General features: G+C 42.3%; 1 protein-coding gene across 1 annotated transcript; it reads left to right on the forward strand.

Annotated features, from left to right (window-relative positions):
- Window positions 1–497: 497 nt before the first annotated feature.
- Window positions 498–1,139, forward strand: LOC124556042. Its single transcript, XM_047130077.1, has one exon. It carries the CDS (start codon window positions 498–500, stop codon window positions 1,137–1,139), a length of 642 nt encoding a protein of 213 aa, XP_046986033.1.
- Window positions 1,140–23,827: the final 22,688 nt, after the last annotated feature.

Here is a 23,827-nt window from a genome sequence, read left to right on the forward strand (position 1 = left end):
GGATGGAATAAGACATAAGGTGAAAAGAGAACTACAGGGTGGTCCAAAAGCCCGGAAACACCCTGATAAAATCCAAGTGGAGTAGCAAACAAGGAAACATAGTCCCTACACACGAGGAACGGGAAGGGGGAAACTTTATAGGCTATGCCAAAAACATGGCGGCCATCTTGAAAGCCGCCATCTTGGGTTCAACTCCAAAATTTCAAATGGGAATGTGATCATGTGACATATTAAACAGATAGAGAATTTCACCAGAAAAACAATTCCGTTGTTATTTTAAACATAGCTTTATTCATTCTTGGGTTATAGCCCATTACTTGCGGCAGCAGTGGGACGCTCGGCAGCGTGAGTATTACGCACTGAGAAGTCTTAAAATGGAGTCTGAAACGGTGCAAAGTGACTATCCCATGCCTGATATGTTACATGTGTTTAACTGTTAGGTATCTTTTACTCATGCTAACGTTTTAGTCATTGTTTCCTTATTTACAGGTTACAAAATGTCCTTAACTTATGAAGAATGCATTGAAATCATCTTGATATCAGGAGAAAGATGCACACGGGTCATTGCTGAGGATTTCAACAGTCGTCACCCAATCAGACAGCCCATCATTCACAGCGCAGTTGACAAGCTTTTGGCAAAATTCCGAGCAACAGGTTCTGTTGAAGATAAACATAAGGCTGGAAGACCAAAATCCGCCACCAATGAAGCAACAACAGTGAGCGTGTTGGCATCATTTAGCAGGAGTCCGCAACGGAGTACTCGTCGCCTGTCACAAGAATGTGGGGTTAGCTGTACCTCCATACTGCGAATTTTATCGCAGTACAAATGGCACCCGTACAAAATTCAGCTGCTCCAGCACCTGAACGAGGATGAACCAGACCGTCGGGTACAGTTCACAGAATGGGTGACACAGCAGCTGCAGATACACCCACGTTTCCCCTATCAGGTGCTGATCAGTGATGAAGCCATTTGGTTTATCAATGGTGAAGTGAACAGTCAGAATCACAGATACTGGTCCGACACAAATTGGCACTGGATTGATTCTTCCAAAACGATCGACTCACAAAAAGTGATGGTCTGGTGTGGTGTGTGGGGTACCAGAGTCGTTGAACCATTTTTTTTATTGATGGTACGTTAACAGCCAACGGTTATCTGAGGTTATTGTATGAAGAAGTGTTTCCCTCATTGTTAACGGAGGACGGGACATTTTCGGAATGCTTCCACCATGAAGGAGCCCCACCACATTATGGGCACAATTTGCGAGCATACCTGGATGTGCAGTTCCCTCAAAAGTGAACTGGTCGTAGGGGTGCTGTGAAGTGGCCACCACGTTGGTGGTCTCTCGGGACTGTGTAACATCAGCGTAATGTCTCTTCGGCACATAACACACATGCTGCCGAGCGCCCCACCGCTGCCACACGTAACTGGTTATAAACCGAGAATGAATAAAGCTATGTTTAAAATAACAACGGTATTGTTTTTCTGGTGAAATTCTCTATCTGTTTGATATGTCACATGACCACATTCCCATTTGAAATTTTGGAGTTTAATCCAAGATGGCGGCTTTCAAGATGGCCGCCATGTTGGTGGATTAGCCTATAAAGTTTCCCCCTTCCCGTTCCTCGTGTGTAGGGATTATGTTTCCTTGTTTGCTACTCCATTTGGATTTTATGAGGGTTTTTCCGGACTTTTGGACCACCCTGTGTAGAAATGACCCTGGTATTGTATTGAATAATACTGAATAATCAGTGGATGTAGTTGCTGTGAGTATTGTTCTACTTTGTGTTACCCAGAACGCACAATTGTCAATACGATGATAATTACAGCAACTTCAGTGTCCTTTTTCTGAATATTTAGTGCAGCACTATTGTTCATTTCCTCCTCATTCTGAGATTTGATTGTGTAACTCAACTCTGCAAACTCAGTTTTACTTTCTCTTGATATACATTAATTTATTTATTCACACGTCAAAAAGTGAATCACTTGAGAGAATGCTCAGCAATCGCATGCTGCCCTTATTTTCTTATTCTCCGTGTGTAAATATTATGACGAGTTATTAGCTCACGCTGGTGCCGGGGGGTATTGAAATCTCTGTGGACTGTTTGTTGCTTCTTCTGTCCTGTATATCTCTGGTATTTCACTTAAAGCGTAACATAGTCTCTGTGATAAATCCCTTTTCACTTGCAAAAGCACCGATGTGGCAGGCAAATAAGACGTATACCACTATGTTGCTTTTACCTCTAATACCCGATTTACTTCGCTTTCACACAAAACATCACTATCCTCCTCCCATCCGCCCCTTGCACTCTTAAAGAAAGAGAACTGCATTCCTACATAAATGACATGCAGTGTCAGTGCTGCTATCTTACGCCAAGACTCTACAAATGACAAAAGCGTTTTTCTAAGTACGAGGTGGTTCGTTTCCCCAGACTGATACTGCCACAAATGTTCAGAGCAATAAATTGGTGGAAGTAGAAAAGATACTGACTACGGTAAGAATTTCCTGAATTACAGGCTGTAAAAAAGTCAAATGTGTGCACATAACTTGCAAAGCGTGAATCGCAAAGAACACTGAATTTTTGTATCTTGACGTGATCATGCCCTAAAACACAAAGTCTTTTCAGAAAATATACGAGTTACCTTGGAAATATCTCTAAGTTCTGGTAACATTGTCTCAACACAGGTAGAAAGCCATCTACGTCAGTAGTTAAGTGATAATATGTGGGAGCTCAACCATCAGTACTCAGGACCGCAGCCACGGTGCGTTTTCGTCTACGCTCGCAAATACTGTTCTCGCTTTTGATGCAGCATGCCTCGGAAAGCACGTTAACATAGCCCAAAACCAAGCGTCCCTTATCATTAATCGATGTCTCAAGCCGATTGCAGTCCACCATCTGCAACTTCTCGGTGGCATCGCACCTCCTAACAGACAAAAGCATGTGATAAACCCATGAGGAATCTCTATGTGATCATCACTGACCCACACTAGTTTTCTTCACAGCTTCTTAACAAGGAAGACACGTCTCAAGGTAAATCAAGGCACCAGACAATACAGGAATGGAGAACCGAATCATACCGTGCCGTTACCAGTTTAGAAGATTCTGTAAAAATCTTCGTCCTTTAGTGTCCAGACACAAGGTGAATCTAGAACGATGCAAATGTTGTACACACATCAAAACAAGTTTTGCATCACACTTGTTCCCAGGACTACTGAAGACAGACGTTGACGGTGGATATTGTATTACAGACACAGTCCCTCTGACAGTTCAGAGATGTCACTAAACCCGCCTAAAGTTGTAAAAAAGCGTGCATGAGCTGCGCATATTAGACGGTGGGGGTCCTACAGCCGATCGGTTCAAGTCATTCCACCAGGAAGGAGGTACACGGCTCGTGTTGTCTGTAGTTCAACCATGCCTAGACGGTCAATACTACGGTTCGATCGCGTCCGCATTGTTACTTTATCCCAGGAACGCTCTCAGCAAGGGAATTGTACAGGCTTCTCGGAGTGAACCAAGGCGATGTTGATCGGACATGGAGGAGATACAGAGACAGGAACTGTCGATGCATGCCTCGCTCAGGCCGCCCAAGGGCTACTACTGCAGTGGATGACCGCTACCTACGGATTATGGCTCGGACGAACCCTGACAGCAACGCCACCATGTTGAATAATGCTTTTCGTGCAGCCACAGGACGTCGTGTTACTACTCAAACTGTGCGCAACAGGTCGCATGATGCGCAACTTCACTTCCGACGTCCATGGCGAGGTCCATCTTTGCAACCATGACACCATACAGCTTGGTACAGATGAGCCCAACAACATACCGAATGGACCGCTAGGGATTGGCATCATGTTCCCTTCACCGATGGGTGTCACATATGCCTTTAACCAGACAATCGTCGGAGACGTGTTTGAAGACAACTCGGTCAGACTGAACGCGTTAGACACACTGTCCAGCGAGTTCAGCAAGGTGGAGGTTTCCTGCTGTTTTCGGGTGGCGTTATGTGGGGCCGACGTACGCCACTGGTGGTCATGGAAGGCGCCGTAATGGCTGTACGATACGTGAGTGCCATCCTGCGACCGATAGTGCAACCATATCGGCAGCATATTGGCGGGTCATTCCTATTCAAAGACGACAATTCGATCCCCCATCGTGCACATCTTGTGAATGACTTCCTTCAGGATAGCGACATCGCTTAACTAGAATGGCCAACATGTTCTCCAGACATGAACCCTATCGAACATGCCTGGGATAGATTGAAAGGACTGTTTATGGATGAGGTGACCCACCAGCAACTCTGAGGGATCTACGCCGAATCGCTGTTGGGGAGTGAGACAATCTGGACCACCAGTGCCTTGATGAACTTGTGGATAGTATGCTACGACGAATACAGGCACGTGTCAGCGCAAGAGGACGTGCTACTGGGTATTAGAGGCACCGGCGTGTACCTCTGAAGGTCTGTATGGTGGTACAACATGCAATGTGTGGTGTTCATGAGCATTGCGTATGAAAAGAGCGGAAATGATGTTTACGCTGATCTCTATTCCAGTTTTCTGTACAGACTCCGGAAGTCTCGGAACTGAGGTGATGCAAAACTTTTTTGATGTGTGCATTAAGCAGATAGTACCATATCTTCTATGGAGAACCACTGGATGTATAAAATAACACGGAACAACGCAATACATACTAGCGTCTGCTGATAGCAAACAATAGTGACAGTCCCCAAAATAATGAACGGACACTAGGCAATTTGAGTACGGAAACTGTGAAAAAATGTGTTTAAGTACTAAAGAGTACTTGCGCGTCTCGTACCAAGTTCTTGGTGGCAGAGTAGTTTACCAATACTGGGTTGTCGTGTGATGTGTTACTATGTACGAGCTTGTGAGGTCGTAGTATCTCAGCCAGGCTGAAAAGATATTGGGCGCAGTAGACTGAGGAACTTAGACAACGTGTCTGAAGCACGTGCACCTAAAACCGCTACAGGAAGTTTTGTTAACGTGAAACATTATGGGTCATAAAGACATAACTGCTGCTAAAGTACTCCATACAACGACCATAAACAGTGCAGTTTAGAGGAACGGGAAGGGGCTGCTGACTGTTGAACCCTGTAATATCCAGTGCGAACATGTGAGACATAGTCAAAAACAGACGAGAAAATAGATTAATTAAGGATACATGTTTTACTACACGAATACAGGATACATGTTATACTCCACGAATACAAACATTCGAAGAGAGTTACGAGAATATTTTATTACTAAAACGCATAAATAAATGTGAACTTATTGATGCTCAAACCATTTCATACAGAAATATAGGACTTGGTATAGGTAGAATTTATTTCTTGTAGAGACAGAAGTTTATTACTCAACATCCACATACTCTAATACTGGTATTAGTGAGTCACGTCAACGAAGTGGTGGGGACGAAGTTGAGATACTAATTTTCGCTGATAAATATCAAGTTAAATATTATTAACGATACAGGAGAATGAAAAATACGCGCTAAATACAGTCATAAAGAAAAGACCAAACACAAAATGAACTGTGAAGGGGCAAGTGCCCTTAAAGAAGAGATTGAATATGTTCTATAAACAGAAAGGGTATTCTGTGTAGAATGCACCAGTCTCAACTCACTTCAGAATCTCTAGGAACCATGTGGTATTAACATGCAGAATAAAATGAGACACTATATTTAAATAACCAAAGTCATTATACATAAATATAGATTCTGCACTGAGCTAATTTTAATATTAATGAGAAAACAATTTAGTTCCCTAGAAAATTAAAAAGTAACAGTTTTAAATGTGGATTCACGGAAATTCTGTTGGAAGCCCCTAAAATCGGTGTAGCTATCAAGGAAATTAAGACTAACAAAATTTCAAAGGAAACACAACAATTTATGATGTTGAAAGTAAGGTGTTGCCAATAGGTAACAATAGTATTGTGGATATTACTAACCTGAAAAACAGTTATAAAAAAACTCATAAGAGAGACAATTGAGAAAAATAGGAGTTCCGAGGATAACGATTTCTTCTAGAGGCTAGGCATCGAATAGCATAGAACACGAATTCAGATCATATTATTTCGACGATGAAACCAGAATATATCATAGATTATTCATGAAAACTTGGAATGTTTCAACCCCCCCTCCCCCCCCCCCCCCCCCAACAAGAAAAAAAGGACACAAGTATGAAAGCATGAAAGATTTTCTTTAAGTAATGCTACGTCTAGCACTACTTCAAAAAAATTTAGAAAAAGCATGTCAGGACGTTTGAAATAAAAAAGACCTAAAAGGAGGAAGGATGCAGAAAGTAACACTTGCTGAATTATTCGAAAAATGCATATGTAAGAAGGCGATAAACGATGTTCCGGAGAACTCAGTAATAGTTTTGATTTACAAGGAAGGGAATGGGACAGATGTAGAGAACTACACTGATGAACCAGAACATTATGATCACTGCCCACAGCAGCTTTAGCCCACTGCGACATTGGATGCACCTGGTGGCGCTGGGGCACGTCACGCAGCAGAAAAAGTACGTAAGCGGAGCACACACGGACAGGGAAACGCCCACCAAAGATATGGGCTGCAAATGGGGAAATCATTTGTGAGAAAGGACTTCGACAAAGAGCAGATTATTATTACGCAGGGCCTGTGAACAAGTATCTCGAAAACGGCGAAGCTGGTCGAATGTCCACGTATTACTTCCGTAAGGATCTACGGAAAGGGGCAGGACAGTGAAACTACCACTAGGCTCTAAATGGTTGGACATCCACGACTTTTCACAGAACCTGGGTTCCGGAGGCTTGTCTGATTTGTAAAGTATGATAGATAGTGATCTGTGGCATCTCTGCCTAAATAGCACAATGCTGGTGCACGCACAAGTGTTTCGGAACACACCGTTCATCGTACGTTGTTGAAATGGAGCTCCGCAGCAGACCACCCCTACGCAATCACATGTTGACCCAACAACACAAACGCCACGTCCCTTCATGCTTGATGCTTTCCCCGACTACGATATCATCTTTCAGTACTATAATTGTCAATGTCTCGGAAACCCAACCATGCTACAGTGGTTTGAGGCACTTTATAGTGAACTCATGTTGATGTCTCGACGACCAAGTTCGCCTGATGTAAATCCTATGGGACCTATCTGGGTCGCTATCGGGCGGCATCAACGTGTACGTAAATCAGTGGCCCGTTATTTACGGGATTTGCATGACCTGTGCGTAGAGGTCTAATGACACGTACCTCCTCAAACATACCAACAAACTGCCGGATCAGTGACACGCAGAATCAGTGATTTATTTGGTTCCAAATAAACTGTTAAGCAGGTGGTCATAATGTTTTCGTTCATCAGTGTACACGGATATCAGTCCTTCATTGATGATCCACAGTATTTCTCTAGGAAAAACTTAAGATTTTAATCAGTACAAAAAATTGTTTTAAGAGAACTATGGCCGAGTATGTTAGTTCCAAGCTATAAAAGAGCTTAAGAAATAAAGCACTGATTATAAATTACTGCCGTATATAACATTTATAGCTTTCCAAGAAGCGAGGAAACAAGGAGTCGAATTTTCATACAGCGTGTTTGAGGATCTCCCCTTTAATATCACACACACACACACACACACACACGCACACACACACACACACACACACACACACACACACACACACACACACACACACACGCACACACACGCGCGCGCACACACACACACACACACACACACACACACACACACACACACATATACACAGACACGCAAAGAATTTTTCTTACGTTCCATGTTCTTCTCAATTGATAGTTTGTTAGTTACGATCATTACTGAGGCACGTTAGTCTTTATAGTACACAACGCATCCTATTCAACATACCCTGATGGAAGAAAGCCAAGAAGGAGTTGTGCGACATAAACGAAAGTTGGTAGGTGTGTTTCTACATCTGCACATAATGTCTGTTCATATTTAGCGCCAGTTGCATAAGAGTGGGCCTGAAATGTCGATGTGAGTCAAGAATGCCTGTAAGGCGACAAAGACGCCACTATCAACTTCTCATTGAGCTTGGATGAGGTCGTGTAATAGGGCTACGAGAAGCTGGATGTTTCTTCTGCGATACTGCAGAAAGAAATGGCAGGAAAGCAGCCACTGCAGATAATTGCTTATCAGCGGTGGTCACGGGAATGTACGGTCGCGAGAAGAGGGCTCTGAACGGCCACGTGCCACTACCGAGAGGGGAAACGATCGAGTTCGGCGTATGTCTCTGGCGCGTCACACTGCATCTGAAGCAGCAGTTGGGTCAGCAATTGACACCCCAGTAACACAACGAACTGTTACAAATCAATAATGATCGGTGCAGACGGAAATGAATTAATTGGGGAGGGCACTCAGCTTAGGTAGTTCGTGCAGCACTGTTGAGCATCGTCCTGTAGTAGTGTAACGGTTAGCATTTCTGCCTAGCAGGGAAGAAGACCAAGGTTAGAGTCCCGTCCACAACACAAATTTTAATTCATTTCACTTGCTTCGATCATTTTCGTAGATAATAAAAAGAGAAATGTCTCAGGAAACATTAAAAAAAATGTTACAAATGGCTCTAAGCACTATGGGACTTAACATCTGAGGTCATCATTCCCCTACACTTAGAACTACTTAAACCTAACTAACCTAAGGACATCACACACATCCATACCCGAGGCAGGATTCGAACCTGCGACCGTAGCAGCCGCGTGGTTCCGGACTGAAGCGCCTAGAACCCCTCGGCCACAACGGTCGGCGCGCCAACCTATCTGCGTGGTAGACGCACTGGAACTTCAACTGGAACTACAGTCTGGGATGCGATTTCGCATGACAGCAGAAGCACTCTTGTGTTTATCCCACGCACTCTGACTGCAAAACTGTACGTCAGTCTGGTGATTCGACCTGTTGTGTTACCATTCATGATCAGCATTCCTGGGGGTAAAAGTTCAAATACAAACAACCATTTGTGTCAGTGATTCTTCTTGTTTCTTCCCACTACGCGTTTAGAGAGTATAGGCCAACACTCTTATTTTCAAGTAGGGCAATGATAATGTGTTACATATTTACTGGATAGATGCAGCCAGTTGTGTGTTGCGGTTTCATTGTGAATCTGTTGCAATATACAGAATCCTCCGGTTGGTCATCAATAGATATTTTTAACTTAATTTTTCGTGAAACACAAACCAATAACATAAACAGACCTAAGACTGACGCAGATAATTGTTTTTATTTGAACTTTTATTGTCACATACAGTTGCAGTTCCTTACAACATTCCAACATGGATGACATAAGGTTATCCCAGGGGGTGTTTTCCAATGGATAACGCTCGCCCGTTTCCCGCTGTTGGAACCCAACATGTTCTGCAGAGTATCGACAAGTTGCCTTGGCCTGCTCGATCGCCAGATATCTCTCCAATCGAGCAGGTATGGGACATCATCGAACGACAACTCCACTGTCATCCACAAACAGCATTAACTGTCCCTGTATTTCCTGACCAAGTGCAATAGGCATGGAACTCCAGCCCGCAAACTGACATCCGACACCTGTATACCACAATGCATGCATATTTGCACGCTTGCAGTCAACATTCTGGAAGATACACCAGTCATTAATATACTAGCATTTCACATTTGCAACGGCTTAGTTCCCACTTACATTAACCTGTGATCTTGCAGTGTTAATCACTGAAATATGTTGTGTAAACAAATGTATTTCCGAAATTTCAGTACTCTACATTAATCCGTTTTTGGTGTTCCTTCTTTTTGTCGTCAGTGTATATTTAGCTATTACTGTGCTATGTAACTCCATTGCGCCTTTTCAGTTGCTACCGTTTGCACGTAAGATTGTGGAACTAGTATGGACTGTGAATTATTTTTGCTGATGAGAACTAGTGTGCGTTACATGGAGGAGAGGTCACTGGAAAAAGCACTTGTCGTTTCCCTGAAGATCGGCTAGCTAATGTAATGTTCATTACACCATCCCTTTAATAGACATTAGCGACGTCTTCAACAAACACAGAGACATCTTCCTGAACACATTGGCTGTGGAACGGGATGATGTGGGAACACTGAATATTAACGATATGGTGATAGAGAGGTTTAGTAATTCATCTCCAACTATTAACCGTTTGAAGGATACTGCAGACGGACACTCTGCATGGTTATTACCTTTAGATGGTGCCTGCACTGGATCCACTCGGTTGTGTACTTCGTACAGAATCTGTGCACTGATTTGTTAATAAAATTGTTGATAACTGATTTCCATAGACGTGTGTTATTTATGGATGAGGCCAAATGTGTGCTTCTTTTAAGTGTCGGCTTTCCCCATATGAATGCATGAGGCATATGGAAACTATCCTTAGGCTGTGGCTAATCCCTTTCCCCATGCATCGTCTCTTCCAGATGTGGTAGGCCAGCATAATATGCAGGAGAGCTTATGTGAAACTAGGAAAGTCAGAGAGAGATACTGGTATAACTGAAAGTGTGAGGGTGGGTTGTAAGTTGTGCCTGGATAGCCCAGTGAATAAGAGCAACGTTTGGGGGTAGAGTCCCAGTCCGGCTCATAGTTTTAACCTGCCAGTAAATTTGAAACACAGCAAAAGCCCAGTTGCAGAATGGGACCCAGTTGCAGAATGGGAGAATCATTCTGGACAATAGAAGGTGCTAAGTGCCCCTAATACGAGGGTTGTTCGGAAAGTAAGGAACAATCGGTCGCGAAATCGAAACCACAGTGAAAATCAAAACTGTTTTCTTTGCACATTTAGCTACATCTTCCAGATACTTCTCTACACAGTCACCGCTCCGAGTTAGACATTTGTCAGAGCGTTACAAAATTTGCAACACCAAATCTGCAGCACCATCGTCATAGAAGGCAGCCGCCTGTGTTCTCTATGCTGGTCTATAGTGGGTAGCCTGCGCCCAAGTGTTGTCTTTGTATCCAGAGTTTCATGTGAACAGAGATGATACTCAGGAATAGCCAATTAGGGCTGTGTTCTGGGTGATCGAACACTTCCCATAGAAAAGGCTACAGGAGCATCTTCACTGCCCCTGCAGAGTGCGCGAGAGAATTGCCATGAAGAAAGAAGTGCGTGGCAGTTGTGTTAGGTGGGCTGCATTCATTAAGGCGAAGCCTCTCAGCAGGCCCTCCTACTTGGCGGGAGACATTGTTGTTCTAGGCTCATTTACTCGCACACAGTGTGATCACAATTGAAAAGAGCTTCTTCATGCGATCGATGGGCATACTAGAGACACTGCCCAAAACGTCTGTGAAAAGCCTCATCGAATTTTCACAGTGGTTTCCATTTCGCGACCGATCGTTTCTCACTTTCCGAATAGCCCTCGTATTTGATAGTACTGTGTAAAAGAAGAAACGTAATTTATACACCAATTGCATGTGTTTCACACCTTTTTATTTTATACGAAAGAGCCTTCATGTTCCAGGCCCAATCTGTAGCATTACTCTTTCAAAGATATTTTTTATGGCTCCTCTCGTACTATGACGGTGAGTCAAATGAAAATATTTTTCTAAATATTATTTGTCGTGCTGAAGTGGTACAAAGCTGTGTCACTTTTCAACATAATCTCCCCCACGATCAATGCAAGTCCTCCAGCACTTACAAAGTGCATGAATTCCTTTAGAAAGAAATTCTTTTGGTAGTCCATGCAACCACACATGCACCGCGTGGCGTACCTCTTCATCAAAACGGAACTTCTTTCATCCCATTGCGTCTTTGAGTGGTCCAAACATATGGGAATCACTTGGTGATGAAGAATGGCGCCATTCCTTGCTTGCTCTCTTCGTTTCTGGTTGGTGGAAGTGAACCCAGGTTTCGTCCCCAGTAACGATTCTTGCAAGGAAGCCATCACCTTCTCGTTCAAAGTGCCGAAGAAGTTCTTCACAAGCATCAACACGTCGTTCTCTCATTTCAGGAGTTAGCTGCCGTGACACCCATCTTACAGACACTTCGTGAAACTGGAACACATCATGCTCAATGTGGTGTGCTGACCCATGACTAATCTGTAAACATGCTGCAGTGTCATTCAGTGTCACTCGGCGGTTTTCCTTCACTATGGCTCCAACTGCTGCAATGTTCTGCGGAGTCACAACTCGTTGTGCCCGACCTGGACGAGGAGCATCTTCCACTGAAGTCACACCATTTGCGAACTTCCTACTCCATTCGTAGACTTGTTGCTGTGACAAACATGCATCACTGTACTGAACCTTCATTCGTCGATGAATTTCAATAGGTTTCACACCTTCACTACGCAAAAGCCGAATAACAGAACGCTGTTCTTCCCTGGTGCAAGTGGCAAGTCTGCCGGCCATCTTTATACTGATACTGCGACGGTATGTGTGCATCTGCACTATGCTGTCACCTACAGACCATTCTGCACGCTGTTTGTAGCACGCTTACCAACTTACAGGATAACAGCGGGAAATTTCGATTTGTTATTAAAAATTTAAGGTTTTCATTTGACTCACCCTCGTATGAAACAAAGAAAGTGAACACCTCGTACCTATTGGCAATTCATCGACAGCAGTATACGACCCATCATTGTCTCGAAACCGACCTTGAACTCAAAGGAAACCACTTCTTTTTCCCCGTATATCGTAACTTCTACTTCAAATGCCCATATTTTCTGGTTCCAAGCTCATTCTGTACTGTAAGTGTTTCAAAGATATTATTCATGGCCTCTGGGGTACAATTAAAAAAGTGAATCTACGGCCAATAAAGGAATTAAGTGGTTATTCCAAATACATCGAGATCTTACTAGATACAACTCAGTCTTGGTTAGAAATGGAACTTCCTGCATTCCGCAGATGTCGAAATACTGATCTCAGGACACATAGAATGTTCTTCTTGAGCTTAACTATCACATTTAAAAAAAGACACTCATCAGAAAGACCACTTAGAACTGCTATAGGATGAACAAACGAATTTACTGAATTTAAAATCTTCGCAGTTGTTACGCCACGTCATATTTCTTATAAACGATCGACGTTTCGACCCTTCTGCTTGGATCTTCATCAGGATCTTGTGGTGACCACCGCATGTTTCACAATGTTCCATTTGCAGTAGACACCATAAGATCCGGAAGAAGTTCCCATTTATAAAAAAAATATGACGTGGTCTAGCAATATACAAGATTTTAAATTTAGAGAGAATGGCCACAAAAGCCTGCAGGCGTACGTAAAACGAATTTAGCCTTCTCACAACATTTGGACAGAGTCACAATTGTTGCAAGACAGCCCAGTTGATCTCTCTCTCCCTTTTCCTCTCACTTGTGCTGCTGAGCTATACAGTTTTACCAGACGCTCTAATTATCAGAGTTACCGAAAGAACCTCGGCTCCTATTGTCAATTCTGTGTCGTGAGAAACTATATGTTTAACCTTTAATCTAAGTAAAGTGTTACACTATCAATTTCTGATATTATTGTTTAATTTCTTTGTGGTACATTCCTATTGTAATAGTCTGAAGCATTTAAAATGACCACCTATCACGTTTGGTGAACGTAGATTCTTTGTTTCATAGAACACAAGAAAGCTTGACACCCAGAAACTAGGCAGTGGGCAACAAAGAGTTGCTAAACCTAGCGAAAATTGTATTTTCTGTGTAACTCCGAACTGGCGACATATTACGAATAAAATTCACTTACATTTGAAGTTTGTGTTATGCAACATGTATGTGCAGTTTAATTTGATGTGCAAATGGTTTCTTCCACGAAAAAATGTTTAATCTACCCTTACCTCTTCATCCAACTGTCCTCCCACAGCAAAACAGCGTCTGGCGGTACTGGACTATTTAGTGCGGTTCATATGGTCTCTAACGCAGGGATCGTTCCTTCAACAAAAGCAATAAGGCTGAATACGTGAACATAGTGCACGGCCTTTATCCTGCTTTAACTCAGTACTGTTGTGCGGCATGCTGAGCTCCTGGCACTGAGTAACGGAATGGTATGGCGATATATCTGTATGTGCTACTTACAAAGATGATTCGACTTCACAACCCAATAGCAAGCTTAGTAATTGAATGCTTACAGATATTTCTCAACATTAGCCTTGAATTATCTGCACTCAATTCCGAGAAAGTAGTGTATGCAATATCATTCCCATGTTATACACAAGACGAAACAGAAAAAAATGACAATCATGTTTATGAAAATCCGCAACACGAGTCGAAACATGATTCCAATTGGACAGGAAATCCAGAAAATAACTTGTGAGGAAAGTTTTGCGATATATATATATATATATATATATATATATATATATATATATATATATAGAGAGAGAGAGAGAGAGAGAGAGAGAGAGAGCCTAGGGAGTTATGTGAAGAGTATATTTCTGCAGGTAAAATGTCTCCCTGGATATGTGGGCCTCGTAGAGAGCACGCATCTGTGTTGGTGCGATAGCAGCGCCATACAGTATTAACCACTTGCTGTAGTTAGTCATGTTTGTTAATATATGCAAAAACGATTTAATCTTACTCGCCAACTGTACAAACTGACATCAGACAAAAGCCATTGTGTTGTAATGCTATGAATCAGCTAACGCGCCATTTGCCTCATTGGCGGAATGGTGAATGCTCTAGAGAAGTTAAAAAACGGAGATCTGTTTTGAAAATCTGTCGACAGAATTTTGCCTTTTATAACTTCTTGGAAATGCGAAAAGTAAACGCGCGTGTTAAGTAATTCCTTTTAAAAAAACGACTACTGGATTAAATTTTGTTCTTCACTCAGTAAAGTAACCAATATGGCAAACAATTGGTACAATAGAAAGACTTTTAGAAATAATCGACAGCCAGCTCCTTCCTCACCTCCACTGATTGGTTACAGGTATTTATCATACGCACGCTCGTCCCACGATATCATTCCTAAATCATCTGTTTCCTGTTGCAGTTGACCAGCATCATATCCCACTTCAGCCCTTTTCTAAAGAAGAACTAAATGAAGCTGTGTTAAATAACTGAGTGACTGGTGTGCTGATATTGACTTTATTCGTTATTCTGTGTTTGTGAGACCGCCCTTAAAAGCGGAAGATTTGTTCTTCTACTTTTTCATTCGGCACTGGATGCAACAAGATCCCAAGGAAACAAGGAAGATGAGAGCTGTAATTCCGGTTCTGAAAAGTGGAAAAAAATCCAAGTATGACCTCCAGCTATCGACTGATCGCGTTTTCATCATGTGTTGCAAAAACTCTGAAGATAATGGCGAAAAGAGACTGGAATGGTCGCTTGTAAATAGTAATCTGAGGCCTCTGAGTCAATACGGATTCAGAAAAGGAAAAGAAAATAGCCATTGAAAGTCTCTGTTCGCTTGCTCTGAATGTCAGGCCAGGCTTTGGAACAAAACGGTCTCCGCAGCTTGTCTTGAGGTTAAGAGAACTTACGGCAACGTTCATATATCGATGCTCTTCGACAAGCTGGCGGAATTTGGAATCCCTTCGACTCTGATTTAACGTATCAGTATCCCGACGTTCGAAGATCAATCTATGTGAAATTCAAAGGCAAAATAGTGGGATCTCTTCTTATCTGCAGGGCTTACCACAGGGTATAACTGTAAGCCCCCTCTTGTATACTGTTTATACTCATGGTTTACAACTCACATTCACCCCTCCCCGCCATCAAAATATTAAAGTCTGCAGACGATATAGGTATTTATTCTATAGGAGGTTCGTATCTTCAGGCCAAAACGCCATTACTGACTACCATAGCACACGTCGATGAATGGCTGTCTACTAACGGGATGGAGATTTCGGCTGAGAAATCGATGATCGTCCCTTACTACAAACCTAACACTGCTCGATTTGGAGTCACACCAAGAGTGGGAAGTACCCCTCTTCACACAGTATCTCATACTCGATACCTATGAATCCTATTTGACTATCGGTTAAACTGGGCGCCTCACATTCGATCTACCGTTACTACCTGCAAGAAAGGTTTAAATGTAATTCGTTCACTAACCTGTGTATGGTGGGGAGCGCTGCAGAGTATTCCATCCCCTGTGTACCGAAGGAGTATTATACATCGATTGGATTATAGGAGTCTACTGCATAGGATTGCGCCAAAGGTTTGTTTCTCCAAATTAGATACATTTCAGTAGAGAGCCATTCGTATATGTCTTGCAGCCATGCGTTCGACGTCCTCAAACACTTTTTATAGGAGGCTAGGGAGGTATCTTTGAGCATTAGGTGTCAAATATTATCAGGTAAATTTTACATTCAAGGCATGGCCTTTACGGATAGTTCTGTCTGTAAAAATAGAAACATCATTTACCGATTATGGACTGCCTCTTACAGAAGAAATAAAATTTCGGCAATCTTTACCGCCTGTGACACTTGTCACATGTCGTACATTACGTACAATTTTCTTCACATTTGTCTTTATTTGCATATGATCTAGACTCACACAGCTGCCAGATTCGAGTCTATTATTTTAATACTACCACCGCGGAGAGTGTTAATATAAATTGCACCCTTAATCATCTCGTTGCAGCTCATTCGCCAGCTTATACTTGTATACTCGTATAAACCGATGGATCCAAAATTCAACAGTAGTATTATGTTGAATATGCTTTTCTATGCCTACAGGTTCAAGTCAAGAAATCCTTCGAACTGCCTAAATGTGCCTCTGATTCTATAGCGTAGACAGTGGCACTTTTGGAAGCATTCACGTTTGTATCTTGATTTGTGTCCTTAATGATATTACTCGTGTGACTTCCAGAGTGTCTTTAAAAATATTCTAAACCAGAGATGGAATAAAACTGCCAGTCGTTATATATTGGGTGCAGTATTGGAATATGTCAGCAGGACACGGAGGTGGCAGTCAATCCATCTGCTGTAGATCCATTCACACGCTGGCATCCGCTATAATGAGGAAGCTGACGTTTCACTAAAGCAATATGATCTATGAGCTCTGTGCTTGATTTGAAATCACCGTATACAGACTACTTACGTGAGTTCAAGAGCCACGAAATACACCAAAGACAAGAGTTGTTGAACGTGTCCCAAGAAACGAAAGGTGGTTATTATGGAGTGTTACAACCACGAATACCTACAACGCCGTATTTTATGACGACAGTTTTGGAACGATCAAGATTTTCACCATCATTCGACTACACGTCAACCACGTCTCTTCAACTACATCGAATCAATATTTACGGTTCTCCTATATATGAGTGTGATTATGAGTCGGAAGCTGATGTAAACCACACGTGATTTCCCTGTCTCAAGTTTGAACGTGAACGTTTGGAATTTTTGAAGACATTGCTGAGTGTGGGATACCGTTTCCCTTAATCTGCTTCTTCTGTTTTGTTCACCTTTAAAAAGTGATGCGTTATTTCCTTAAGAATATTGGAAAAAATCTGTAGGTTTTAATGGTATGCGTATTTAATTTTATGTTTCAATTATGGTTAAGTGTCAGACAGGGAGTGAAATGATAAATCATGACTGTTTAATTCACTTCTACACCTATTTTTAACAGTGTATGGTGCCCAAAATTGTTGCAACTTGAACTGTTATATCTGTAAATTTACAGTTACGTATTCTGTTCATACAATTCAGTATACATGTAACCATCTAATTTAGATGGCTAAATAGAGTTCACAATCTAGAGACCAAATAAATAGAAAAAACGGGCACAGAGGAAACGTAGCTTTGCATTCTGCCTGTCTGCTGTTTCAAATTTGCAATTAAAGACCAGAAATTCAAAAGGGTCTGAGTACCAAAATGAATATTTCGAGATATTGAAAGAAAACCAATTTACTCTGTTTAGAATGCCTTGATATAAGTAATACGTTTGTATATAACACTGTAGACCGCTATGACCTTGTAAGTAACTCAGAGACTTAACTAAACAACTAGTGCGCCAGTAGTATCCCAAGGAAATGACAATTTGGAAAAGGGCTAAGTCCATTGTTCTTGTGTTGCTTTTGCAATGGTTACAATAGCACGACGACGTGAAATAAGAGTACCAAATACCATCTTGCAACATTTTACACGCATTTAAACACAGCTGTCCTGCTAAAACTTCCTGTGTTCTTCGGATAAATATGGTATAATACTTAACATATCCTTCTTCTTCTTTCCCGATAAACACTGGCAGTTGTCAACTTGCTTTAGTTTCATGGTTTGGACATCAGAGACTGATTTGCCCTTCTTCAGTACATTGAACGTTGTCCGTTCTTCCAAGGACAGTGATTCGTTTCCACGACGGAGTTCATGTCAAGAGTTTGTTGGTGGTGATTAAGTTTTCTGCAACTATGTAGAAGTCAAGAAAGTTAGAGTCATGTATTTCCAGAACTTTGAATGGCTTTACACGAATTGGTGAAGTCACTAACTTCATAAGATCACCCGGAACAAAACATTTTACCGTTTGCTGTCTCTTTTCAATTGTTGCAAAGTCTCGATCACATGCCAGAAGGCTATATCCAGAAATGAGATCTTCTTAGCCAGCATATTCAAACACACCACAAGACACTAGAAACATCTCCATGAATAGAATAATTTTGCTTTTATTTTGTGCGCAGCAGCTGTCACACCATACAAACAGTTCATTCTTAATTGTGATGTTACGTACTTGACTGAGAAATGCAGGTAAACAGGATGCGATTTCGTTGGTTCCCGTGCCGTCTTCCGTCTCATTCCATACACACATTGTTGTATCAGCAATGTCATGCATATGTACACCGATATTGTGACGTTAGAGTTGCCTCAGACAGAGCATATCTCAATGTGTAAAGAAGGGTACGAACGTAATCTGTTGGAGATCTATGGATAGCGTGCAAGTATCACTGTTTCGAAACGTTGCAACAGGTCCATCCGTTCTAACTGTGGTGCGGCCCTTTCAGCTTTGCAGTGGTGCAGTCCAAGTTCTTGATTATCTTTGTCAGCATTCTGGTGTCTGCCTTACCTTCTAGAACTTACCGGTCACATGTTCAGTTTGTATCTGATCGTGGCTTTCTGAGAAAAACGTGTGGAAAAAAAATGTTCAAATGTGTGTGAAATCTTATGCGACTTAACTGCTAAGGTAATCAGTCCCTAAGCTTTTAAACTACTTAACCTAAATCATCCTAAGGACAAACACACACACCCATGCCCGAGAGAGAACTCGAACCTCCGTGTGGAAAATCTGGAAGGAAACTTTTTCTGTAAAATTTATACGTCACAGACCTACTGGGATATTTTACTTTAAACGCAGTGAATAGCCTGTTCATATTGAGATCGTGGCTTAATTAGTCCTTCGTTACACACATTCTACTCAATGAAAACACATCTCTAGGCAACAAGTGAATGTGGGCCCGAACAATCTGCCGATCTTCATCTGTGTATTTTCCACAAATGCTCCACATCTTTTGTCTTCGAAAACATTATCAGCGGTCTTTTACTTCTGTGCCATGATATCTATTTTTTCTTTGAAGTACCGAAAATATCCATAAAGGTCTCTTTACATCCTGTTTATGTGCACCCTCAACATCACGAACCATGAAAGTTAATGTGCACTGGCGGCTACTTTCCGTTGGATCGGCGTACCTTCCATTCCGCCGAGGTTCTACAAGAATAATGCCGATGAGGCCCATTAAAAACGTACGTCGTGTCTGTTCATGTTGCTGGTTGAGCGTAGCAGAAAAATTCATCTTATGTTCCGCTGACAAGGAGTCACAATAGTACCTACATTTGCAGGTAACCTGAAACCAAATGTAGTGACACGTTATAATAGTACAATATTACGTTATTTTTTTTCTGTCATGAGAGTACACGTAGATACTCTTATTGTGGTGCATTAACGTTTAATGTATTGCTCCCATACGTGAGTATTTGGCTGTTGCTTGGGAAGTCTTTCTTTTCCTTTTCCTGTCTTGTATGATAAACCAGACAATCTTCTTTTCTTGTCCACCACTCTCTTGCTTACACTTTTACACTGTCTCTTCATTGGTTTTGGACAATCACAGTATTCAGACTCATAATGCATCACAACCTCAGCCGTTTTCATTAACAAATGAGAACTGATGAACAGCAGAGCGCCAGTTGTAGAGCGTAAACTTAGAGCATATAGACATTATTCGTGGGTTGAGCGCCATCTACGAGCAACTGTAGAAAACTAATGGGAGGACGTACGGGCATAGCACTCCTCGTCAGGTAATGGCCTTGACACATACCTACTATCGACAGCAAAATCTCTTTTTTCACAATAATGGTATTAGCCGATTTTGAATTTTTTAGTCTTCAGTTAGTCTCACTTACTATATCAAACTGGAGTGAGCCTTCAGCCGTAAATGACGGTCATGTGTGACATCCACAGCTTCTGAAATCAGTTATATGGTAAATCCTACATAAGTAATCTGTAATTACTTACGGGGTATCGGAAGCTTAAACAGCTTTCAGATATATAATAACAGCAGGAGAAATTATTATAACATCATTCAAATAAATGTTCCTATTGATATCTTTGTAATGAATACTGCTACAACAAGTGAGTACTTCTCATTTAGTGAGGAATTTCTTACAAAGGATGTAAGTGTAAAACGAATTTCGATGTGTCAGACTAAATATTAGAGCAGGGGCTCGCAGACGGTGATGCACATACCACTGGAGGGACGCATACAAATAAACAAAACACGCACTGATACAAGTAAAATAATTATCTTACTTTATTTTATTTTTAAAGTAAAATGATAGTGAGAAATCTTCCTTTGTGCTGTGTACAGTCAGAAGCAAACATTCTGCAGTATACTCATTCTCTTTATCATTTCTAGTTTTCTCATTCAGATTTCTCAAAAACTAGCACACATATAATGATAAAGAAAATGGATACCCTGTAGAATGTTTGCTTCTGACTGTACACAGGAGAAAAGGCAGATAGGATTGTACCCTCCCCACCCGTCCCTTCATTAGCTGGCGCTGCCTTTAAGGGAATGGTTCATCTTGTTTTGATGTTGGCGAGATTTTGACCGGGGCTTATCGGTGCTTATTGAAAAGTTTTCGTGCCGCCTTGCAACTCCTGCCAAATTATACCCTATACCAATAGCAGTAGTCATTACGCAGTGAACGGTTTGTTGATGTTATTGGCACTTTTTTGGCGTTACGATAAATGACATCGTGATACGAAGAAAGATTGTACCTAAAACCGGAGTATGAGCAGTACAAAGAGCTGATTTATATCTGCTATAATTGTTGTGTGAAGCTTAACTCGATTGTGTGTCTTACGTGTGATTATGCCTTCAGTTAACCGTGAAACGGTTTTTAACCACGGAGACTCTTTCTGCCTCCAATGGTGCTGTTAAAAAACTTAAACCCACACCTAACCGCAGTTTTAATGAAAGCTACTCACAATATGAGCTTACAGTGAAGACTGATGCAGAAACCCGTGATAACACAATTCCCCAATGCGAGTATGCTTAGAAACGCTCAAATCAAAGAATGAAGCCTTCTTTATCAAAATGTCACCTAAGTTCTAAACACTCTGAGTTAGTTGGTCAGCATACAGACTTTTTTCAAAGCAAATCTGCGTAATGAAAAAAAGAACTAAATACATGTCATATTTTATTAACACTTATACTAACTTCATAAAAGCCTTACATCTGGATAGTTTTAAAACTGCAAAGAAAATACTTCAACTGGTGAATCCCTCTTACTGCTAGAGACATGGTGTAAGCAGTTTTGCGGAAAGAAGCGGCCAAAGGAATACGAGATGTTACGTTAACGAACAATGCGGTAAAAGCGAGAATTGAAGACATGTCTTCCAATATGGAAGAAAAGGTTGTTATTACAATTACAAGAGTGCGCTTATTTCACTCTTCAAATAAACGAGAGTACAGGAACACAAACATGGTGCAGTTACTCCTTTTTGTACGTTTTGACTATCTTGAAGAGTTTTTATTTTGCAAACCGCTTGAGTCAAGTGCTCTACAAAAAACATTTTCAGTGTGATTGACCTTTACTTGTTTAAAGTAGGTATTCCTTGGCAAACATGTGCTGGTATTTGTACAGTCGGGCAGCAAAAGTGAAGAAACCTGCACCTAATTCTCGAACCACGCTGATTAACACACTGAGTATCTGCTCGAAATTAATATTGTTTTGACCGACGCGGTAAATGTTATAACCTTCATCACGGCTAGGGATCTAAGCTCATGTTATAGTGTGAACATGTGGGAGGCAAATTTAAAAGGTTGCTTCTTTATACTGAAGTAAGATGGCTCACTCGCCACAACATTTTTAACCGAATATTTCAACTTAAGTCCGAGGTTTCTATGTTTCTCAACGACAAAAACAATGACATGAAGAATTGTTTCGCTGATGGTCAGTGGTTATCAAATTCGCTTGTTTGACTGCGATATTTGATAGTCTTTACATTTTGAATATACAGTGATCAGCCAGAACGTCATGATCATCTACCTAGCAGCCGGTATGCCCGTCTCTGGCTCGGATAACAGCTGCAATGCGTCGTGGCATGGAAGCAATGAGGCCTCGGTAGGTCACCGGAGGGAGTTGGTTCAAAATGGCTCTGAGCACTATGGGACTTAACTGCTGAGGTCATCAGTCGCCTAGAACTTAGAACTACTTAAACCTAACTGACCTAAGGAGATCACACACATCCATGCCCGAGGCAGGATTCGAACCTGCGACCGTAGCGTTCACGCGGTTCCAGACTGTAGCGCCTAGAACCGCTCGGCCACCCCGGCCGGCGGAGGGAGTTGGCAGCACATCGGCACGCACAAGTCGTCACCTAATTCCTGTCAATTCTGGGGAGCGGGTCGATCAGCTCTGACGCCACGTTCAATCACATCCCAGATGTGTTCCATCGGGTTCACATCTGGCGGGCTGCTGAGGCAGCACATCAATTGGAACTCGCCATTGTGTCCCTCGAATCACTCTATCACAATCCTAACCTTGTGACATGCCGCATTATCTTGTTTAAAAATGCCACAGTAATCGAGAAACATGATCGTCATGAAGGAGTGTACGTGGTCTGCAACCAGTTGCTGGCCGCTGTGGTCTAGCGGTTCTAGGCGCTCAGTCCGGAACCGCGCGACTGCTACGGTCGCAGGTTCGAATCCTGCCTCGGGCATGGATGTGTGTGATGTCCTTAGGTAAGTTAGGTTTAAGTAGTTTAAGTTCCAGGGGACTGATGACCATAGATGTTTAGTCCCATAGTGCTCAGAGCCATTTGAACCATTTTTTGCAACCAGTTTACGACACGCCTTGGCCGTCCTAGAGTCTTGTACGAGCTCCAATGGACCCATGGATGCTCACGTAAATGTTCCCCAGAGCGTATTGGAGCCGCCGCCAGCTTGTCTCCGTCCCGCAGTACAGGTATCAGAAATCTGTTCCCCTGGTGGACGACGGATTCGCCCCCTCCCATCGGCATGATGAGGTTATCGGTATTCATCAGACCATTCAGTGCTTTGCCATTGCGCTACGGTCCAGTGCCGATGGTCATGTCCTCATTTCAGTCGTAGTTGACGATGTCGTGGTGTTAACATTGGCACATGCATGGGTCGTCTGCTGCTGAGGTCCATAGTTGGGAGTGTTCAGTACACTGTATGTTCAGGCACACTTGTAATCTGCCCAGCATTAAAGTCTGATGTAAGTTCCGCCACAGTTCGCCGCCTGTCCTGTTTCAATTGTCTGCCCAGCCTACGACGTCTGACATCTGTAGTGAGGGGTGGCCGCCCAACCCCACGACGTCTGGACGTGGTTTGACCTCGTTTTCGCCACGTGTTGAAGGCACTCACCACGGCACTCCTCGAATACCCGACAAGTTGCGCAGTTTCCGAAACGCTCGTGCAGGGCCACCACAATCTGCCCTTT

Source organism: Schistocerca americana, chromosome X (genome assembly GCF_021461395.2).
Source record: "Schistocerca americana isolate TAMUIC-IGC-003095 chromosome X, iqSchAmer2.1, whole genome shotgun sequence".
Taxonomy (NCBI): domain Eukaryota; kingdom Metazoa; phylum Arthropoda; class Insecta; order Orthoptera; family Acrididae; genus Schistocerca; species Schistocerca americana.